The sequence below is a fragment of the Panthera leo genome, chromosome A3 (assembly GCF_018350215.1).
Source record: "Panthera leo isolate Ple1 chromosome A3, P.leo_Ple1_pat1.1, whole genome shotgun sequence".
NCBI classification, from domain to species: Eukaryota; Metazoa; Chordata; class Mammalia; order Carnivora; family Felidae; genus Panthera; species Panthera leo.
This window is the reverse complement of record NC_056681.1, coordinates 27,223,706-27,244,783: the sequence shown is the minus strand read 5'-3', so window position 1 is coordinate 27,244,783 and position 21,078 is coordinate 27,223,706. Positions and strand designations below refer to the sequence as shown.

The 21,078-nt window shown below is 44.3% G+C and overlaps 1 protein-coding gene across 1 annotated transcript; it reads right to left on the bottom strand.

The window, feature by feature from the left end:
- Positions 1 to 5,503: 5,503 nt before the first annotated feature.
- Positions 5,504 to 10,577, bottom strand: LOC122215696 (the record flags this gene model as incomplete). The annotated part of the gene is given in 3 exon segments (XM_042931343.1): positions 5,504 to 7,986; positions 7,989 to 8,669; positions 8,672 to 10,577. Coding segments are annotated over 3 exon segments (5,070 nt in total), but the record flags the coding sequence as incomplete, so codon positions are not given.
- Between the last annotated feature and the right edge of the window lie 10,501 nt (positions 10,578 to 21,078).

Genomic DNA, 21,078 nt, shown 5'->3' with positions numbered 1-21,078 from the left:
ATGACTCTGGGTGGCATGGAAGCCAGTAGAAGAGATATTTATCAAATGATATTGTTGAATCGATATTTTCTTAACAGCCACTATTAATTTAAACATAGCCAGTTTTGGGTTTAGATGAGAAACCTGGGGGGTTGTTTTCCTCATTTGTTTTATCTCATGAGAGGAGTTGGAAGATCCAGTGATCCCCTGGGGCGTTTTATCTGTAAGGGAAGATAAAATATGACAAATATAATAAATAGGACCACCAATTGGAATCACAGACCTCACGGAAGTTACAGCTAATTTCTTAGGGCATAACGATAAAGCCTGGGTGGTTTACAAAACTGCTTTGTTAGCATTAATCTTCATCAGAATGGTTTTATCAAATTGGATCTTGTCTCCTTCCCTAGCAGACTGCATGGGAGGAGGGAACATTTTCTTCTTATCTTGTTGAAATTTATTTCACCAACAGTGAGTAGGAGTTAGAGTTTGAGGACAGGTGCTGGAATCTCAATGAGTAATAAGAGGGGGAAGGAGAAGCCAGTTCAAAACTTCCAGACAGACGAAGAGAGTTTTTAACAAATAAGATATGGAGCATGTAATGTTTTACACATAAAATTCTCCTCTTTATTGCCATTAAGTGACACTTCAGATTTGAGGTTTCAGAAGATGCCTTAGCCCCTTTTTCCAGGAGATCTTTATCTAGAATGCACTACCCCTTTTTTTTTCTTTTTTCTTTTCTCTTGTCTTTGTTTGTTTGTTTGTTTGTTTCTTCCTAGTAAATTCTACCCCAAACATGGGGCTGGAATTCACAACCCTAAGATCAAGAGTCGCATGCTGTCCTGACTGAGCTAGCCAGGCACCTCTAGAATGCACCACCCTTTAATATTGTCCACGTGAGAACATTTCCTGTGTGTGAGTTAGGGCTGCAAATTATGCAACATTCCATAATTATCACTGCTAAATATAAATGGTTTCTTCCCGCACCATTATTATACTGTACTTAAAAAAATGTTTAAATTAAATTTAATTATTTTAATAGGCTCTTTGCCCAATGTGGGGCTTGAATTCACAACCCCTAGATCAAGAGTCATGTGCTCAATGGACTGAGACAGCCAGGGGCCCTTATATGTACATTTTAAAGTCAAGAAAACACAAGCTGAAGGATTTTTTTAATTCCTTTTTTTTCATATCCAAATACTCAGAAACCTTCTTTAAAAAAAAAAAAATGTTTATTTATTTTTGAGAGACAGAGAGAGACAGAATGTGAGCGGGTGAGGGACAGAGAGAGAGGGAGACACAGAATCTGAAGCAGGTTCCAGGCTCGAAGCTGTCAGCACAGAGCCCCATGCGGGGCTCGAACCCACAAACCGTGAGATCATGACCTGAGCTGAAGTCAGACACTTAACCAACTGAGCCACCCAGACGCCCCAGAAACCTTCTATATATATACTTTTCTTTTACCAGACCTCCTCCCTCAGGGCCCCTTCACATTTCTTTCTCCTTAACTTCCCCTTTTATTCACTCAGACCTTTCTGAAACTTCTTAATTGTCCCTTAATCAGATGATAACGTCACTTTTATATATGAATTTTTACAAGAGATCAGTTAATGTCAAGCCTGCATCCTCCTTCCAAGTCACCCATTTTAGTTAAGGATTTATAAACTGGGACTTCAAAGCCAGCCACCTTTCATCTGCAAGACTGATACTTCCTCGGTCCAGCCAACAAACTATTATTTAATAAATCATTGCATGCATTTGAAAAGAAAATAGAGTCTAATCTTTGAGAATCAATTTCTGCTCTTAGGCTCCTTCCAGTTCTTGGACAGCATAGGTCTTTTTTTTTTTTAAGTTTATTGTTTTTGAGGGGGGGGACACAGAGAGAGGGGAACAGAGGATCCCAAGCGTGCTCCCCACTGACAGCAGAAAGCCCAGTGCAGAGCTCAAACTCATACAGCGAGATGGTGACTTAGGCTGAATTTGGATGCTAACAGACTGAGCATCCCCGGTGTCCCAGGACAGCAGAGGTCCTGACTACCCACAGTTTTTTCAGAGTGTCCATTAGACTTATACCTGGTCAACATCCAGAGGTGTCCAGAAAGGCCTCCAACTATAGAATATCTCTCACTGTGGTGCCCCAGCTAGAATCGCCATCGGGACTTTACTCCCCTAGTTGCCAGGAGAGCTGGCTGCTGACAGCCCACAGCTGAGCCTCTCTGGACTTGCCCTCTACTTGAAGAAGCTGCCATACCAAAGCAATGTTATATGTCAATTATACCAGAGGGGGGCGGGGGGAGAGAGGGAGAGAGAGAGAGACAGAGAGAGAGAGAGAGAGAGAACTGTTCTAATAAAGAGATTTGGTCCAGTTAAAAAAAAAAAAAAAAAATCTGGACCACTCTTCATGTGTTTGAAAATCTCTTTAAATATTTACAGAAAGCCTTCAAATGTAGATATGAACTATTTTCTTTGCCTGAACCCCGTAAACGTAAAACCACTTTTATAATACCGTTAAGCAATTTGGAAAGAATCTAAATACAACATACTAATCAAGCCTAGCTAGAGCTAAAATGTCCTTTCTCTGTGTGCATCAGGCCATAGACTACATAAGCAAGGTGAAAGAGTACATTTTTGGTGCAAATAAGCCGTTACCTATGAACACCAAAGCTGGTCTGCATATAAAAAATGCCCATCGGTCTCTGAAGGTCTAAATTTGAGTCCCAGGTTTGGACAAGGGCAATATCTTGAGCAGCATCATAGGAAGTTGGTCAGTTGAACATAGAAGCGTAGGTGCATGGAAGGGCGTGTGCCGTGTAGCAAGTTGCTTTTTGAACTGGGAGGGTCTTCTGAGTACCAGGTGGTGCTACAACCAAGGGGATAGCCAAGGAATCCAAGAGCCCTCAAGATAAACCTGTAATTTGAAAAGAAAAGAAAAAGCAAACAATAGCTGCGTGAGATCAGGAAAAGACCTGCCTGTGTGAATAACTCGAGCCGCGATAGTTCGTAATGACCACTGTAGATGTTAAAACAAGGATCATTAGAAATTTTAGCTACTCCAGAAGCTAGGGGACCCTTATTTTTACAGTTATCGAAGTCATAAAATACCCTAAATGCAAATGAGAGTCAGCGCTCTTTTGGGATATGCGAAAACACATTTGATGAAGGGAGAAAGGTCTGCCGCCTGCCTGTACGAAATGCATAGAAAACCAAAAATATTGGCTAATTCATTTTGAGAACAGACTACCTACTTTGAGTGCAACTTTCTTATCTCTGATCTACCAGTCTTTCTCCTCTACTTAACTCCAATTTCTTCGTGCACTAGTTTCAATATATCTTGATACGTACTTACGGGTATATAAACAGTATGTGTTTAAGTAAACAATGATTAAATGGCAATGTAAGCTTTAATGTTGAAAACATAAAATATCTTTTTAAAATTTATTTATTTATTTTTAAAATTTGTTTTAAGTTTACTTATTTTTGAGAGACAGGGACAGAGCGTGAGCAAGTGAGGGGCAGAGAAAGAGGGAGACACAGAATCCAAAGCAGGCTCCAGGCTCTGAGCTGTCAGTACAGAGCCCGACACGGGGCTCGAACTCAGGAACGGCAAGGTAATGACCTGAGCTGAAGTCAGATGCTTAACCGACTGAGCCACACAGGCGCCGCTAGTGTTTACTTATTTTTGAGAAAGAGAGACACAGCGTGAGTGAGGGAGGGGCAGAGTGAGAGGGAGACACAGAATCTGAACTGGCTCCAGGCTCCGAGCAGGCTGATGGCTCAGAGCCGGATGTGGGGCTCAAACTCATGAACCACCAGATCATGACCTGAGCTGAAGTCTGACACTTAAGCTACTGAGCCACCCAGGCACCCTGAAAACAAAATAGCTTATCAAGCATATTTTAATATAATATGTATAATGCTTGGAATGGCAGGACAACTTAACTTAGGCAGGTAGAAGAAAAAAATAATTTATATCAATAGGAATACATAAGGTTTAAAAATTAAAACTATGTGGTAACTATAGACTTCATTTTCTGTCCCTCTAAAGTTTCATTTTTTAGAGTTATCAAGATGAACAAAGATTTCTATTCTATTGGCCATAATGTTAAATTGTTCTAAAGATCCTAGTTCAATGACATCGTTCAGGAAATACATGTAAGTTCACTTTAAAGAACAATGAAGTCATAGTTTATAGTAACAACTTGACAGAGAAACAAAGACATAAGTGGTGAAACTGTCACTCCACATAAATGAAACATATCTGAAATTTACAAGGAACACAGCATAAATGTTCTATGTTTAAGTATCAATTATTTAATTGAAGACCTAGGTTTACAGTTCATCTCCTTAAATATTATTATAATTAATAAAAACTGATCTACAAAGAATAAGGAATTTAGGTATTTAACTATTTTATAAAATAATAAATAAACTAAAAGCCTTGGATTAAAAAACAATTTAATGTTTGTGTTTTTATTTCCTGAGGCAAATTCAGAAACAGTATATTTAACCCAGAATTATTTAACCCAAACTTCAAAAGCAAAAATAAAAATGTTTCCCTTGTTTGGGAGAACTAGTGAGAACAGAGAACTGTAAAAATCTCTCTCTCAACCAAGTAATGTGAAAAACTTCACAGAAGGTTTCATAATGTCTTTTTATGGTTACTCATTATTAACCTAAAGTCAATTTGCATATCTTTTGTTCTTGATATTGTTATGCCCAGAATTCGTGATCCCCAAAGACCACTAGGGAGCCGAGTCCGATGCAAAAGCAAAAGAACCTTTATTCGAGCTAGCTCGAGCTCAATCCCCTACCTGCACCGACGCAGCGGTGAGATACCAGGGAGAGAGTTTCAAAAGCACAAAGGTTTTATAGGGGTCTAGGGGCAGTTGGTGAGGTAATGGCTGTGGCCTCAGCCGATTGGCTGGGGAAGGGTCGTGGCCTCAGCCGATTGGTTGGGGAAGGGTCGGAGTCCTGTTACGCAGGTCGCTGGGCGTGTTTTGATCAGAAAGTTTGAACGGGTGAGCGGGAGGTTACTCAAGGGGAGGAGGCGCAGTCTGAGGTTTCTGTGAATTTCCCGGAAAAGGGGTCATGTCGGGGACATAGTCACTCAAGGTGGAGAACACAGAACAAGATGGAGTCGGCCGGCGTAGGCCCGCCCTTTCATTCCCCCCTTGTCATGTAACTTACGGACCCAATCATGGGTCCGGCTGCATTTATGGTGACAAGGGGAACAGAGTTTAGAAGTTTACGCCAAGTTCTGGGAAGCATGTGTCCCTGGGGTGGCTCTGGGAGGTCTAATTAAGTATTGTCCCTGAGCTGGTATCTATGATCTGCCAGGTGATGTTTTGGGGGGTGTGGGGACTCCCGGTAGCATGAGCAATGACAAGCAGAGTTAACAGAGTTACCAATATTAGGTGGGTCGAATGTGCTGTAGCTTGAGCTTGAGCTTGAGCGGGTTGTGTTGGTCCCGACTGATGGCCCATCGCGTGACGAAGTCCTTCCGGATCGAGGAGGGGTCCGCTGGCCGAACGTGGGTGTGATGGACCCAGGTCGCGATGCCGTCTACTTTGAGAGCGGTGGGGGTTGTCAGCACTACAATGTAGGGTCCCTTCCAGCGCGGCTCGAGAGTCTCTCGGTGGTGCCTCTTGACATAGACCCAGTCTCCCGGCTTGTACTGATGAGGTGACAGGGTCTGGCCAGCCTCGTAGATGGCACGGAGGCGCGGCCAAATGTCCTCGTGCGCCCTCTGGAGCCCTCTCAAGGAAAGAAAAAGTTCTTGATCTTTAAACTCTGCAAGAAGTTCAGCTCGAAGGCTGGGAATAACAGGGGGTGGCCTGCCAAACATGATCTCGTAGGGAGTAAAACCCAGAGTGTAAGGAGTGTTTCTAACCCGGTAAAGGGCGTACGGTAGGAGAGTCACCCAGTCCCCGCCAGTCTCCATGGTTAATTTGGTAAGGGTCTCTTTTAGGGTTCTATTCATTCTTTCTACCTGTCCTGAGCTCTGGGGCCTATAAGCACAATGTAATTTCCAGTTTGCCCCCACCGCCTTGGCTACTGCCTGTGTTACCTGAGAGATAAAAGCTGGTCCATTGTCTGATCCTACCATGGCAGGAAAACCATACCTGGGTAAGATGTCTTCTAGTAGCTTCTTAGCCACCGTCTGAGCCGTTTCATGCTTGGTTGGGTATGCCTCCACCCAGCCAGAGAAGGTGTCTGTAAATACTAAAAGATATTTATAACCATACTTTCCTGGTTTGACTTCAGTGAAGTCGACTTCCCATTGGGCTCCCGGTCTGGTGCCTCTGAGCCTGGTTCCTTTTTTATTTGATGTGGCTTTCGCGTTGGTGAGTTGGCAGGTCTTGCAGGCAGATACAACTTGCTCTATTTTGGTGTCCTGTTGGTGAATCTTGATTCCGGCATGTCGGATTAAGTCTTTTAATTTTTGGGCCCCCATGTGAGTAGACCGATGCATGTGCTCTAATATTGAGACTCCGAGCCGGTCTGGCAGCACGAGCTCCTTGTTAGGTGTATACCACCATCCCTTTATCTCCTGGGCCATGGGGAGTTTCTTGATCCGCTGTAACTCCTCCTGGGAGTATTTGGGCTGGTCTGGTAAAACTGGGTCTCCCGGGTCTGGTAGTTGTATGGTCATGGTGGGGACTGGAGTAAGGGCTACTGCCTTGGCTGCCTGGTCAGCCTTTCGATTACCTCTAGCTACTGGGTTATCAGCTTTTTGGTGCCCTTGGCAGTGGATAATGGCTAGCTTGGCAGGAAGCCATAAGGCCGTAAGCAGGTTAAGTATCTCCTGCTTATTTTTTATAGTCCGTCCTTCTGCCGTCAGTAACCCCCTCTCCTGATAAATTGCCCCATGAATATGAGCTGTGGCAAATGCATAACGGCTGTCTGTGTAGATGTTAAGCCGTTTTCCAGCTCCCAGCATCAGCGCCTTGGTGAGGGCTATGAGCTCCGCTCGCTGGGCTGACGTTCCGGAGGGTAGAGCCTCCGCCCATACGGTGTCCATTTCGGTGACCACCGCTGCACCCGCATACCTGTGTCCATCTCGCACAAAGCTGCTGCCATCAGTGAACCAAGTAGCCTCGGCATCGGGGAGGGGCTGGTCGGTCAGGTCCATCCGGAATCCATGTACTTGTTCCAGGATTCCCGCACAGTCATGTAGTGGAGCACCTAGGTCAGGGTCGGGCAGCAGGGTTGCAGGATTGAGGGCTGCACTGGGGTGGAACCGCACTCGTGGAGGGTTGAGTAGGAGGCTCTGGTAATGAGTCACACGTGTATTGCTCATCCATCTATCAGGAGGCTGTTTCAGGACCCCTTCAATGGCGTGTGGGGTTGTGATCCAGATCTCCTGTCCTAGGGTCAGTTTGTCTGCATCCTTGACTAGGAGTGCTGTCGCCGCAATAATTCTTAGGCATGGCGGCCAGCCGGCAGCCACTGGGTCTAGTTTCTTAGACAGGTAAGCCACTGGGCGGTTCCAGGGGCCTAAGGCTTGAGTTAGAACCCCTTTTGCTATTCCCTTATGTTCGTCTACAAAGAGGTGGAAGGGTTTCATAATGTCTGGTAGGCCCAGGGCTGGGGCACTTAGGAGGGCCTTTTTTAACTGATTAAAGGCAATTTCTTCTTTTTCAGTCCATTTAAATGTTTTCCCCTCTTTGGTAGCTTCATATAGGGGCCTGGCGATCTCAGCAAAACCTGGAACCCAGAGGCGGCAGTAGCCGGCTGATCCTAGGAATTCCCTCACTTCTCTTCGGGAGGTGGGAGTAGGGATCTTTAGGACAGTTTCTTTTCTGGCATCTGATAACCGCCGCTGTCCGCCCTCCAGGATATATCCCAGGTAACTTACCCTCTCCCTGCATATCTGAGCCTTCTTCGCGGATGCCCGGTACCCTAAAGCTCCCAGGGTAGCCAGCAGGTCCTGGGTCCCTCGCTCACAGTCTTTGGCCGTGTCAGCAGCAATCAGGATGTCATCTACGTACTGTAGGAGGGTGAGGCCTCCCTTCTGTACTCACCCAGGTCCTCGTGTAGTGCCTCGTCGAAGATGGTGGGTGAATTTTTGAATCCCTGAGGTAGCCGTGTCCAGGTGAGTTGCCCACTGTAGCCCTCCTCCGGATCATGCCACTCGAAGGCGAACAGGGGTTGGCTCTGGGGTGCCAGCGGCAGACTGAAGAAGGCGTCCTTTAAATCTAGTACAGTATACCAGACCCTGGAGGGCGCCAAGGAGCTCAAGAGAGTATATGGGTTGGGAACAGTTGGGTGTATGTCCGCGACCCTCTTATTTACTTCCCGGAGGTCTTGTACCGGTCGGTAGTCATTTGTGTGAGGCTTTTTGACCGGCAGTAAGGGGGTGTTCCAGGCAGACTGGCAAGGAACTAGTACCCCTAGGCTTCGTAGTCTCCGGATGTGTGGCTGGATCCCCTTCCGGGCCTCCTGTGACATGGGGTATTGTTTGATCCTTACGGGACTCTCTCCTGGCTTGAGCTCTACCAGGACTGGGGTCCTATGAGCGGCTAGTCCCATCCCCCCCCCAGTCTCTGCCCAAACCGAGGGGAATTCTTGTAGCCATCTGTCTATATTATCCTCTCTCGGGAGCGCCTCCTGGTGGAGGAGGTATTCATCCTCCAGTTTCATGGTCAGGACCTGGATGGGGTGGCCCTTGCGATCGGTGACCTGAGGCCCCCTTGTCTGAAAGTTATCTGAGCTCCAATCTTGGTCAGTAAGTCCCGTCCTAACAGCGGGTAGGGGCATTCTGGTATTACCATAAAGGAGTGGGATACCCGGCCCGTTCCCAAATCTACTGTTCTTCGGGTAGTCCATGAATACTGGCTCATACCAGTTGCCCCTTGTACCCAGGACTTCTTGCTGGCTAGTTTTCCTTGTGGGGTGCGGAGGACCGAATGTTGTGCTCCGGTGTCGACAAGGAAGTCAACAGGGGTCCCCTCCACTTTAAGAGTTACCCTGGGTTCGGGGAGAGGGTCCGAACCCCGACTCCCCTAATCACTTAGTTCATCTAGCTCTAGGACTTTTACTCGATCAGTCTTGCTTCCTTTCCCACCGGCCCTTTTCAGACAATCTCGGGCCCAATGCCCTATCTCCTTGCAGTATGCGCACTGATCCTTCTGCAGCCTCTGCTTCCCCCCCTTGGCGGTTCTTTTACCTTTTCTTGCGTCGTCTGCCAGCTGCCAGAGACGGCGGTCTCGTTCCTCAGGGGAGTCAGCAGTGGTAGCTAGTAGTATTCTGGCCAGGTCTCGAGTCTGCTTACTGCTGGCAGCCGCCATGGCGCGAGCCTGCTTGTCCTCAGGAAGCTCCCGGTTATTATATACCTTTTCGGCTACCACCAGTAAGTCCTGCAGACTTTTTTCTCCTAGTCTATCTATTTTCTGTAATTTTCTCCTAATGTCTATGGCCGATTGGTTTACAAAGGCTATGATAACAGCCGCCTTGCTTTCCGGAGCCTCTGGATCCATGGGGGTATAGGTACAGAATGCCTCCATGATCCATCCTAAAAAGGCAGCCGGAGATTCATCTTTTCCCTGTTGTACATTTCCTACCTTGGCCAAATTGGTTGGCTTTCTAGCAGCCATTCGGAGACCCCCCATTAGAGTCTGGCGGTAGACCCGGAGCCTCTCCTTACCTTCTGCCGTGTTGAAATCCCACTGGGGCCGAGTTAAGGGGAAGGAGGCATCTATCTGAGCCTGGTTGGTGGTGGGATTCCCATCTGCACCCGGAACTAGTTTTCGGGCCTGATTGAGGATTCTTTCTCTTTCTTCAGTCGTGAACAGGACCTGCAAAAGCTGCTGGCAATCGTCCCACGTGGGCTGATGGGTAAAAAGAACAGAGTCTAATAAATCAATAAGCCCTGCCGGTTTCTCGGAAAACTTAGGATTCTGAGCTTTCCAATTGTAGAGGTCACTAGTGGCGAAAGGCCAATAGTGATGGGGCTGGTTCCCCTCCGCGTCTGGGGGTCCGGTGGCTCGCAGGGGCAGAATAGTGGAGTCGGCGGCGGAGGCGGATTGCTCCCTCTGAGCCCTTTGTCTGGTGAAGGGCGGGCTTCCCACTGGAGCGTTTCCGCCTCCCGCTCTCGGAACAGCGTCTGCCTCCCCCGGAGGGGGAGGATGGTGTTCTTCCGGCATCCTAGAGGGGTTATACGAGGGAGGAAAAATTAATTCTTCTTCAGTACCCCACTGTAAGACAGGGTAGAGGGGTGCTGAAGGCTGGATAAGACTTTTCTTCTTCTTTGTCCCCTGCAAAGCAAGAATGGGTTTTGGCTCCGGAGGGAGCGGGGCTAGGAAGGGCTTAAGACAAGAGGGTGGGTCTTCTACAAGGTCCTGCCAAGTGATAATGTAAGGGAGCTGACCAAGATGGCCCGTCTTAGGCTGAGAGATGATACTCCTGACTCGGTGGATGGTAGGGAGGTCGAAGGTCCCCTCTGGTGGCCATCCGACATTGAAAGTTGGCCACTCGCTAGAACAAAAAAACTGCCACCGACCCTTTCGGACTTCCACACTGAGGTTGTTAGCTCTTCCCCTCACATCCTTAAAGTGATCAATCATAATACTTAGAGGAGTAGTCTGAGTCTGTCCCATAACGTCCGTCCAGTAAGTCCACAGAACAAAACAGAGAAACACAAAAACAGACAAACAGAGGGCCCCTAGAAAATCTTCCAACTCCATGGAAGCAAAACTGAAAGCTAGCTTAGACATTTGAGGGGATTCCACGTCCCTCCAAAACCGATGAGGGGATTCCACGTCCCTCCAAAGACGACGGCCTCACGCCGACCAGCGGGAGCGACCCGCCTCGTCTCAGACCTTTGAGGGGATTCCACGTCCCTCCAGAAGGGAGAATCGGAACGTCTTCCGAAACTCCCGGCCCGTGGTCCTCCAGTGCGTCCACTTAGACCGCGTCGGGCACTACCAGAACTCCAGAAGTGAGCTCACACAGAAAAGACAGAACAAACAGACAGACACTAACCGTGGCCAGTCAGGCTCTCCGGGTCGGGGGTCCCTCGGGGGTCTTGGGGATCCCGGGCCGAGCCCCCAAATGTTATGCCCAGAATTCGTGATCCCCAAAGACCACTAGGGAGCCGAGTCCGATGCAAAAGCAAAAGAACCTTTATTCGAGCTAGCTCGAGCTCAATCCCCTACCTGCACCGACGCAGCGGTGAGATACCAGGGAGAGAGAGCGAGTTTCAAAAGGACAAAGGTTTTATTGGGGCCCAGGGGCAGTTGGTGAGGTAACGGCTGTGGCCTCAGCCGATTGGCTGGGGAAGGGTCCGAGTCCTGTTAGACAGGTGAGGGGGGGGGGTTACTCAAGGGGAGGAGGTGTGGTCAAGGTGAAGGACACAGAACAAGATGGAGTCGGCCGGCATAGGCCCGCCCTTTCAATATTATACCGAGTAGGAACACTCAGATCATTAAACTAACATTAGATTTTCTTTTTTTTCACCCCAAATCATTATTTATTGGAAGTATTTATATTAGAATACAGGAACACTATTTAAATAATGTTTAAGAACTCTGTGATTTTGCAGGGTCTTTATACATTTTTATTTATATATATTTTTAAATTTTATTCCTGAAAGAGCATAATATTCTTTTTGGACCAAAAGAGTTTACAATTTAGTACCTTAATTTTTTTCATTTGCAAAGAACCTTTTCAAGTAAAAAAAACCCTCATGAGATTAAGTCCTCTGAAGAGAGGACAGACTTCTTTAACTTCTTTAACATATTCTGCACGTTACAAAGTTTAATTGATGGTTCAGCCCCTCAAGTGCTTGGCTCTTTCTCCTAGGCTGAAGATTTTTTCTTGAAATTCTGGCAGATTTAAGGCATTAAGAATTTGGGGGTGATTTTTAATCCCCCCCCCGGGGCATTAATAAAACCTTTACACCCTTTCCAATAACCTCCGTATATAGCCTCCGCCTCACCTGTTCCATGTAGTGATACCTTTTCAAGGAAACTTTTTTTTCTCAGTCATATCATTCTACAACATTCAAAGATGCGTGGCCTCTGCAACCATACGGTATTTGGTGGCATCACAGAGCGTCGTAAAGACAGACAGAGACTCTGGGATCACAGAACCCTCTTGGATCTTCCACTCCCGGCCTCTCAGTGCACATGGTCTCACCCTTAAGAAAAAGTCTCGCAAACTACAGAAGAAACTACAAATTCTTGGTCAAGCTGGACTTTTGTGGAGCAACCCTTATTTTTCAAGGAAAAGAGGAAAACTAAGTCTCTCTTCAGAAAACACGCTTACGGAGTGGCTTTGAGCCTCCTGTGAGTCAAAGCTTGCCCACCAGGGGGCAGCAGTTCCCTGATACTGACGACAAGGAATGTTCCAAATTCAGGTTTTTGTTTCTGGGATCACCGGTACTCCAGTCCTTGTTCACAAGCAGTAGAGAAGCATTGTCACAAAATAAGTAAGCCTTTTTGCCTGGAAGCAGATAAAATTCTACACTAATCAACACTCAAAATCCATTGCAGGAGGACAGAAACAAGGTTTCCTCCTCTGAGATCATTGCTGATGGCTTCTCAAATAAATCCCATGAATATACCTATATATACCTATATCCCATGAATATACCTATATTCCATGAACATACATGGGGCAAAAGCCATAAGTCCACAATTGGCAACAAATACAACGTCTGTTTTTTTTAATTTCCCAATGCCTATACGTTCTTGGGGAAATGGTTGTTTAGAAGTGTTTTTAAGACTCAAGCAGAAATAAATCTTTACCTTTCCTTTGGCAGTTCATAGTCTCAGCTTCGAATTCTCTGCTGGGGTTAGCCAATCTATCACCTGGCATTGTTATTAATTCAAATGATTAAAGTCTCTCAAAATTTTGTTGAAATAAGAAACAGCAAATCATTTTATTTCCTCTATTCATGTAGAAAATAAGGAAATGCCAGTAATCTCTTTCCTCTCTAACAAAGAAAAATCCCGTAACATCTATGTCATTAATAAAACAGAGTTGTCATTTTAGGGATTATGAAGGAAGCTTTCAAAAATTAATGAGGTCGCCTGGGTGGCGCAGTCGGTTAAGCGTCCGACTTCAGCCAGGTCACGATCTCGCGGTCCGTGAGTTCGAGCCCCGCGTCAGGCTCTGGGCTGATGGCTCGGAGCCTGGAGCCTGTTTCCGATTCTGTGTCTCCCTCTCTCTCTGCCCCTCCCCCGTTCATGCTCTGTCTCTCTCTGTCCCAAAAATAAATAAAAAACGTTGAAAAAAAAATTAATGAGGTCAAAACAGAAGGACACAGGAATCCGCGGGAAGGGTACCCACTGGCCAAAGTTGTGACAATTTGAACATCAGAGAAGGATATAGAGGCTTCGTGTGCTAATCAAGTTGAAATAAGTCCACTAGAACCTGTTTCCACTGATTAAAACTTACAACTCTGGACAAAATGCAAGAAGCAGCTACCTGAGGAAAGAGTTAAAAATAGGCCGATTGGAGATGGGAATTAAAATCTAAGGGATGACACACGAGGGTGATTTGCTCAAGGATTTTTTCTTCTTTTATCTCTCAGCTTTGACCTAAAGGGAGCCTCAGTGCAGAATTGGACAGCAGGTGCCAGAAGCAAAACCTTTGGGGGAAGCTAACTTCCTGATCAGAGAAGCAGGAAAAAAATGGGTCCCCTGTGAACCAAAGAATGTGTGTGTATGGATCGGAGATCTCCACGGTTTTGTCTTTTTCCCTCCCTGCCCAGCTCCAAGGACAGGCCCAGTTGTGGACTTACAGGGCATCCATGGTAACAAAGGTGCAAAATTCTGATTTTAAAAACTCATCTTTCTGTGCAAACAAACAAACAAAAGACATGGAAAGGGATATTTTATGGTCCAATAAGTATAAAAGAGATCTCCATTATATTTTCCCCTCACTATTTTGCCCCCAAGGTGATCTAAGTGGCATATAACTGAGTGCCGGGAGCCGATCCATCCAGCCTTCCTAATGGCACAGCCCGGGTGGTTGGCAGAAGGGCAACGCACAGCGACCCTCCGAATGGGAAGCTACTGATATCCCTCCTGTGACTCATCATGGCCATCCCCAAGGTCCAACTGGCATTGATGACTCAAAATCAACCCATGGGGGCAAACTCGGGGATATCTTCTGGGGATGACCCCCAGTACAAAAAAGAAACCTTATATCCAGCCGGTGCCACCCCCGCCTGCCTGTCCCCTACCTAAAGGAAGGATAGCCCCATATATTTCCCAGCCAAGGAGGCGGACAAATGGGTTCGAAGTCCCCACTCCGGCAACAAAGGAATGTATCCATGGATACAAGTTACTCCAACCCCTAGGCCCACTTGGCCCCCAGGAGGCATTCTGGATGATAATTGGACCTGGTGGGTTAAGGTACAGAATGGTTCATTAGCTCCTAGGTATACATTGTCTCTCTGGGAGCGCATAAGGCGTGGGTTCCCAGGGCCCGCTTGGCTCCCTTCCGGCACCCCAGACCAAAGCGAATACTTTTGTTCCTTGTACCGCAAATGGTTCAAAGGGACAATTAAGAAGTCATGTCCCTGTAAACGTTCCACTTGAGGTGTTGAGAGCTAGATGACCTTTCATGAAAATAGCAAAGCAAATGCTTTATAAGCTATAAGTAAACGTAGGTACATAATGGAAGTAGTATGAAGAAATTAATCAATAAGCAAAAGGCAGGAGGGAAGGTGACAAAGAAATAACCATGAGGTTCCTTAATGGGTGATTACACAAAGGAACATTTTTAGAATTAGGTAAAGCTGAGAAACATAAATGACGCACGCTACAAGGAAATTGCTAACAAATATAATGCCGCGTTTGCCACAATAAAGCGGCCAGTCTAACACGCTGCTGTCGTCTGTATCCATTTGTTATCGTCGCCGACGCCGCCGTTCATCTTTCGGGAACCCCTGGACCTGCTGGGGCTGGACTCCAGCAACTGTGCGGTAGTATAGATAGCTAAAACTCCAACAAACACCTATATTTCTAGCCAGAAGACTCAAGAAGGACCTTGGGATCCAGATAACGTAAAGGGAAGTAGCATAGAGGAGAGTTGGACAAGAGGGTAACCAAGTACTATGTATGAATTGGCATAAGTGCTAGGCTTTACCCGCAAGCTGCACATGCGTGTTAAAGGCCCAACGCAGAATGACACGTGCTTTTGTGTTGACTTACAGTATTAAAAAAAAAAAAAAACCACCCAGTTCCCAGATTAACCCATGAAAGGTGCATGGGCCAGACAGATGCAAAACAGGACAGCAAAGTCTTTGAAAATGGATCCGAAGCCACTACCCACAGAAAGTAAGGCAGAACGAGCAACCTGAATCTGAAGTTGATTGCTTGTCAAAAACAAAAGAAGATCAACATGCTCCGGGGACTTTTAATAGAACTCAGAATCTCACAGCATAATATTCAAATCCCTGAAATATGATCCAAAATTACCCATGTCCAAAGAGCTGGGGAAATGTGACCTATTCTCAAGGGAAAGGACAATCAACAGATGGCAATCCTAAATTACCTAGATATTAAAATTCTCAGGTAAATACTTCAAAGTAGATATTATAACCATGCCTCATGAATTAAAGGTAAACAGTTTTGAAATAAATGGAAAGACAAAAGTTCTCGCAGAGAAATGAAACCTGTTTAAAAAAATGGAAAGTTTGGAAATGAAAAACAATGGTGTTGCCAATATTTTTGATTTTAGTGACTGTACTAGGTGTATAGAGGTATCCTGTTACGGTTTTAATTTGCATTTCCCTAATGACTGATGAAGCTCAACATCTTTTCACATGCTTATTTGCCACCCTTACAACTTTGGTAAAGTGTCTGAATCTTGTTTATTTTTTATGATGTTTTAATTTTTAAAGTTTATTTATTTATTTTGAGAGAGAGAGAGCAAGCAGGGGAGGCATAGAGAGAGAGGGAGAGAGAGAATCCCAAGCAGACTCCATGCTGTCAGCCTGATGTGGGGCTCGAACCCATGAACTGTGAGATCATGACCTGAGCTGACACCAAGAGTCAGACGCTTAAGAGACTGAGCCACCCAGTCTCTTGTTTATTTTTTAAATTGAATTTTTCATTGTTGAACTTATGTATTCTGGATACAGGTCCTTTGTCAGATATGTGATTTGCAAATATTTCTTCATCTGTGGCTTGTTTTTTTATTCTCATAGACTGAGAGATATTGTTTTAGGGTGGTGAAACTATTCTGTATGACACTGTAACAGTGGATGTGACCCATTATCCAAACCTATAAAATTTTTCAGGACATAGTGTGTAAATAAGAGTATGCAAACTTTAAAAAATCATTTTGGGAAATGCTGTCTTTCTCTGATTGACTTATTTCACTTAGCATAATACTACAACAAAATATTACTCAGCCATCAAAAAGAAAGAAATCTTGCCATTTGCCACGATGTGGATGGAGCTAGAATGTGTTGTGCTAAGTGAAATAAGTCAATCAGAGAAAGAAATATACCATATGATTTCACTCATATGTGGCATTTAAGAAACAAAACAGATGAACGTATGGGAAGCGAGGGGGGAAAAAAAAGAGAGGGAAACAAACCACAAGAGACTTTTTTTTTTTAATGTTTACTTATTTTTGAGACAGAGACAGAGCATGAACAGGGGAGGGGCAGAGAGAGAGGGAGACACAGAATCTGAAGCAGGCTCTGGGCTCTGAGCTATCAGCACAGAGCCCGATGCGGGGCTCGAACTCGTGAACTGTGAGATCGTGACCTGAGGCAAAGTCGGAGGCTCAACCAACTGAGCCACCCAGGTACCCCTTTATAGATCTTATATACTAACCCTTTATCCAATATGTCATTTGCAAATATCTTTTCACATTCCACCAGTTGCCTTTTAGTTTTGTTGATTGTTTCCTTTGCAGTGCAGAAGCTTTTTATCTTGATGAGGTCCCAATAGTTCATTTTTGCTTAATTCCCTTGCCTTTGGAGACGTGTTCAGCAAGAAATTTCTGTAGCTGAGGTCAAAGAGGTTGTTGCCTGCTTTCTCCTCTAGGGTTTTGATGGTTTCCTGTCACACATTTAGGTCTTTCATCCATTTTGAGTTTATTTTTGAAGAAACACTGATTTTGACCATCACCCATGGTCTGAGTATCTTTGTGGGAGCCCAAGAATCTAGGACAGAAATCCCAGAACCCCAGTGAAGCAAAACTATTAGAATGGATACAGTGAAAAGGGTGAGAAGAATGGTTTCAAATTACCTGCATCACCCCTCTCCCAAGACTGCACAGCTCAGTGCCCAAAAGAGATCACCTCAGCCTGCGGTTTCTCCCATGAGGAAAGTGAGAGCATAGTGAGTGCCTGGCTTCTCCCATTGTGCAGGACACTACCCGAGAGGCCCACTTCTTTCTTGCCCCACCCAGAACTCTGAGCATGACTGGTTAGTCTGGTGGCAACGAGGAGCAAAAAAAGGGGGGCTCTGGGGGCTCACAGCAACTGGGGTGTGAATCCAGCAAAGAGCCATGGATTCTACTAACAACCTAATGGGCTCTACCAAGAGGTCTGCCCATGAAGCTCATGTGACACATCACTTGCACTCCACATACCCCTTCCCTGCTGTAACCAGCATCACATGTATTCCCCCATAGATGGCATGCACAAGCACACTCAGGTGGCTGACTCAACTCTGCTGGATTGGGTGAAGGCACATAACCCGGAATACTTTAAGGAACTGTACTAGGGGGAATAAATGGGAGGTACTTAGCACTTGGCTTGGCTTTGAGAGATTCAGAGAAGGCACATAGTCCTAAAACTTTTAAGACCTCTAAAAGTTGCAAGATAAAAAGAATTCCTCACTCAAACCTTGCAGGCTAGGAGAGACTGGGATGATATATTCAAAATGTTAGAAGAAAAAACTCTGCCAACCAAGAATGCTCTACCTAGCAAAATAGTCCTTCAGAAATGAAAAAGAGATCAAGACTTTCCCAAACAAACAAAAGCTAAGGCAGTTCATCACCATTAGACCTTTCTTACAAGAAATGCTGAAAGGAATTTTTCAAACTAGAATGAAAGCTAATTAGTAACATGAAAACATGAAAATATGCAACACACTGATAAAGATAATATTCTTAATCAAATTAAGAATACTCTAATACTGAATATGGTGGTGTGTTGATCACTTAACTCTCATATAAAGTATTAAATTAGCTATAGCTACAGTAATTTGTTAATGAAGACAAAATATAAAAAAGCATAAATTGTAACATCGAAAACAAAAAATGAGGATGTAGTAAAAGGGTATGGTTTTTGTATCTATCAAAGTTAAGTTTTTTTCAGCTTAAAATAGACTGTTATTTCTATAAGATGTTTTATGTAAGCCTAATGGTAACCGTGAAGCAAAAACCTACAGTAGATGCATGAAAGACATAGGGAAGGGAGTCAAAGTATACCACTAAAGAAAATGATCAATCCACAAAGACAGCAAAAGATGAAAAAAGGAACAAGAGAACTACAAAATAGCTAGAAAGTAATAAGATAGTGCTGTTAAATCCTTATCTATCAATAATTACTTTAAATGTAAATGGATTAAATTCTCCAAACCAAAGCCATAGAGTGGCTGATTTAACGAAGGAGGTGAAAGATCTCAATCTGAAAATTATAAGACACTGATGAAAGAAATTGAAGAAGACACAAGTAAATCAAAGGATATCCCATGATATTGGATTAAAATAATTAATATTGTTAAGATATCCATACTACCTAAAGCCATGTATGGAATGAATGCAATTCCTATCAAAATTCCAATGGCAGTTTTTTCAAAGGTACAAAAACAATTCTAAAATCCATATGGCACCACAAAAGACCCCAAACCACCAAACCAATCCTCAGAAAGAAGAATAAGCCTAGAGGCATCACATTTCCTGAATTCAAACTAATAATTAAAATAGTATGATACAGACACATAGACCAATGGAACAGAATTAAGAGCCCAGAAACAAACCCACATATATACAGTCAACTAATAGTTGACAGAGAGCCAGGAATAGTCAGTGGTGAAAAGACAGACTCTTCAATAAATTGTGCTGGGAAATTGGACATTCACATCCAAAAGAATGGAACTAGACCCCTGTCTTACACCATTCACAAAAAATAACCTGAAATGGATTAAGACTTAAATGTAAAATCTGAAAACATAAAACTCGTAGAAGAAAACAGGGAAAAGCTCTTTGACATTGGTGTTGGCAATGATTTTTTTGGAATTGACACCAAAGGTACAGGCAATAAAAATAAAAATAAATAAGTGAAACTACATCAAACTAAACAGTTTCTGAACAGCACAGAGGACATTCTCTTTGCAAAAGCATGAATGTTTCACAGTAAGTATATCATAGTGATAAAGACCAAAAACTCTGATGTCAGACAGACTTGGGTCTGAATCTGGCTCTGACACTTATTACATCAAGGGTAATGGTGGTCATTCACCTGTTTTTGATGCCCCAAATCTGAACTGACTTATATTTGAGTAATTCCATATCATATGAGGTGAGAGAGAGCACATCTCCCTCCTCAAAGCTGGGAGGGCCACAGTTTTGCATCCCAGCCCCTCTAGCATGAGGACATGGGACCTCCAGTCTCCATGTTTTCTCTGCTTGAGATCCTAATTCCACACAGAAAATCCATTCACACATTACAGCTCTTGTGTCCTCCCAGCAGTTACAGGGTTATGGTCCTATGATTAGCAGGTTCACCGAGGGAGCCACTTCCCCCAAGAGACACGCTGTGCAGACAAAAGCAATTTACTCCTACTCATTTTCTTGGAAGTTCAACTAATAGAAGAACCAGATAAAATTTTTATTGTCTCACATAAAGAAGACTATCAAGGAAATAAAAATGGAGCACAAAAAAGTACCTTCTAGATCTCAAAGCAATATGCTCAGTTTAAGACTGTATTAAAGGAAGAGCCTGGAAGGCCCCAGGTGGTACACAAGGTGTTTGCAGGGGCCACAGCACCCATATATATTTTTACCATCATGAATTGATTGGGAGGTATGGCAGAAGGCCTGGAGAATTAGCTTGACATAGTGAGGAAAGAAATAAAATAATTAAAGATTTAATAATGTATGAAAGGAGGTAAACAAAGGATGGTCACAAGACGAACTGAACTGGTGATCTACGTGACAAAATGGAAGAGATATTACACAATGCAAAACAAAATACAACAAAATTAAAATGGTTAGCAGGAGGAACGCTTCTTGCACTTTGTTCATGATTTCATGGGAAGGCTTTCGCTACACGCTCCAGTAGGGACAAGTATTTTAAAGAACACTTCCATGTTACCTACCCAAAGAATGAGCTCAAGAATTAAGAGGGAAACATATGGAAGTTATAATTAGAGACATAATAGAAGGAAATTTCTGAAAACTGAAGAAAACTGTTGAGTATTTAGTACTGACCGTATTCACCCAGTTCCACACATTATCCATGAGACAAAGCACACATCTAGACATAAACTGGTAAAACAAAACAGAAAGAAATATGTATTTTCAGGATAGGAAGGTCATACATGTCAGAAACTTCCATGGAAACGACAAAAGGAAAAAGAATCAAACCATCTCATCTTCATTTCTGGAATTCTTCTCATCTGCAATTCTGGAAGTTGGAAGTGCAGCACAATTTTTTTTTTTTTTTTTTAAATAGGCTCCATGCCCAGCATGGAGCCCAATGTGGGGCTTGAAGTCACGGCCCTGAGGTCAAGAAATGAGGTGAGATCAAGAGTCAGACGCTTAGCTGACTGAGCCACCCGTGTGCCCCAGTATAATAATTTTTATAGACTATTAAAATAACTGCAAATGCTAAATCAGATGCACAGCTGGAATATGAAAGTCAAAGTGGAATTCAAGGACCAGACAAAAGTAAATTATTGTGTAAAAGTGAATTTCACAATCTCATCACCATGACTGTTGAGGAATGTATGCAATTATTTTTTTTAATGTTTATTTATTTTTGAGGGAGAGAGACAGACAGACAGACAGAGCACGAGTGGGGCAGGGGCAGAGAGCGAGGGAGGCACAGAAACCGAGGTAGGCTCCAAGCTCTGAGCTGTCAGCACAGAGCCCGAGGTGGGGCTTGAACCCACGAAGTGT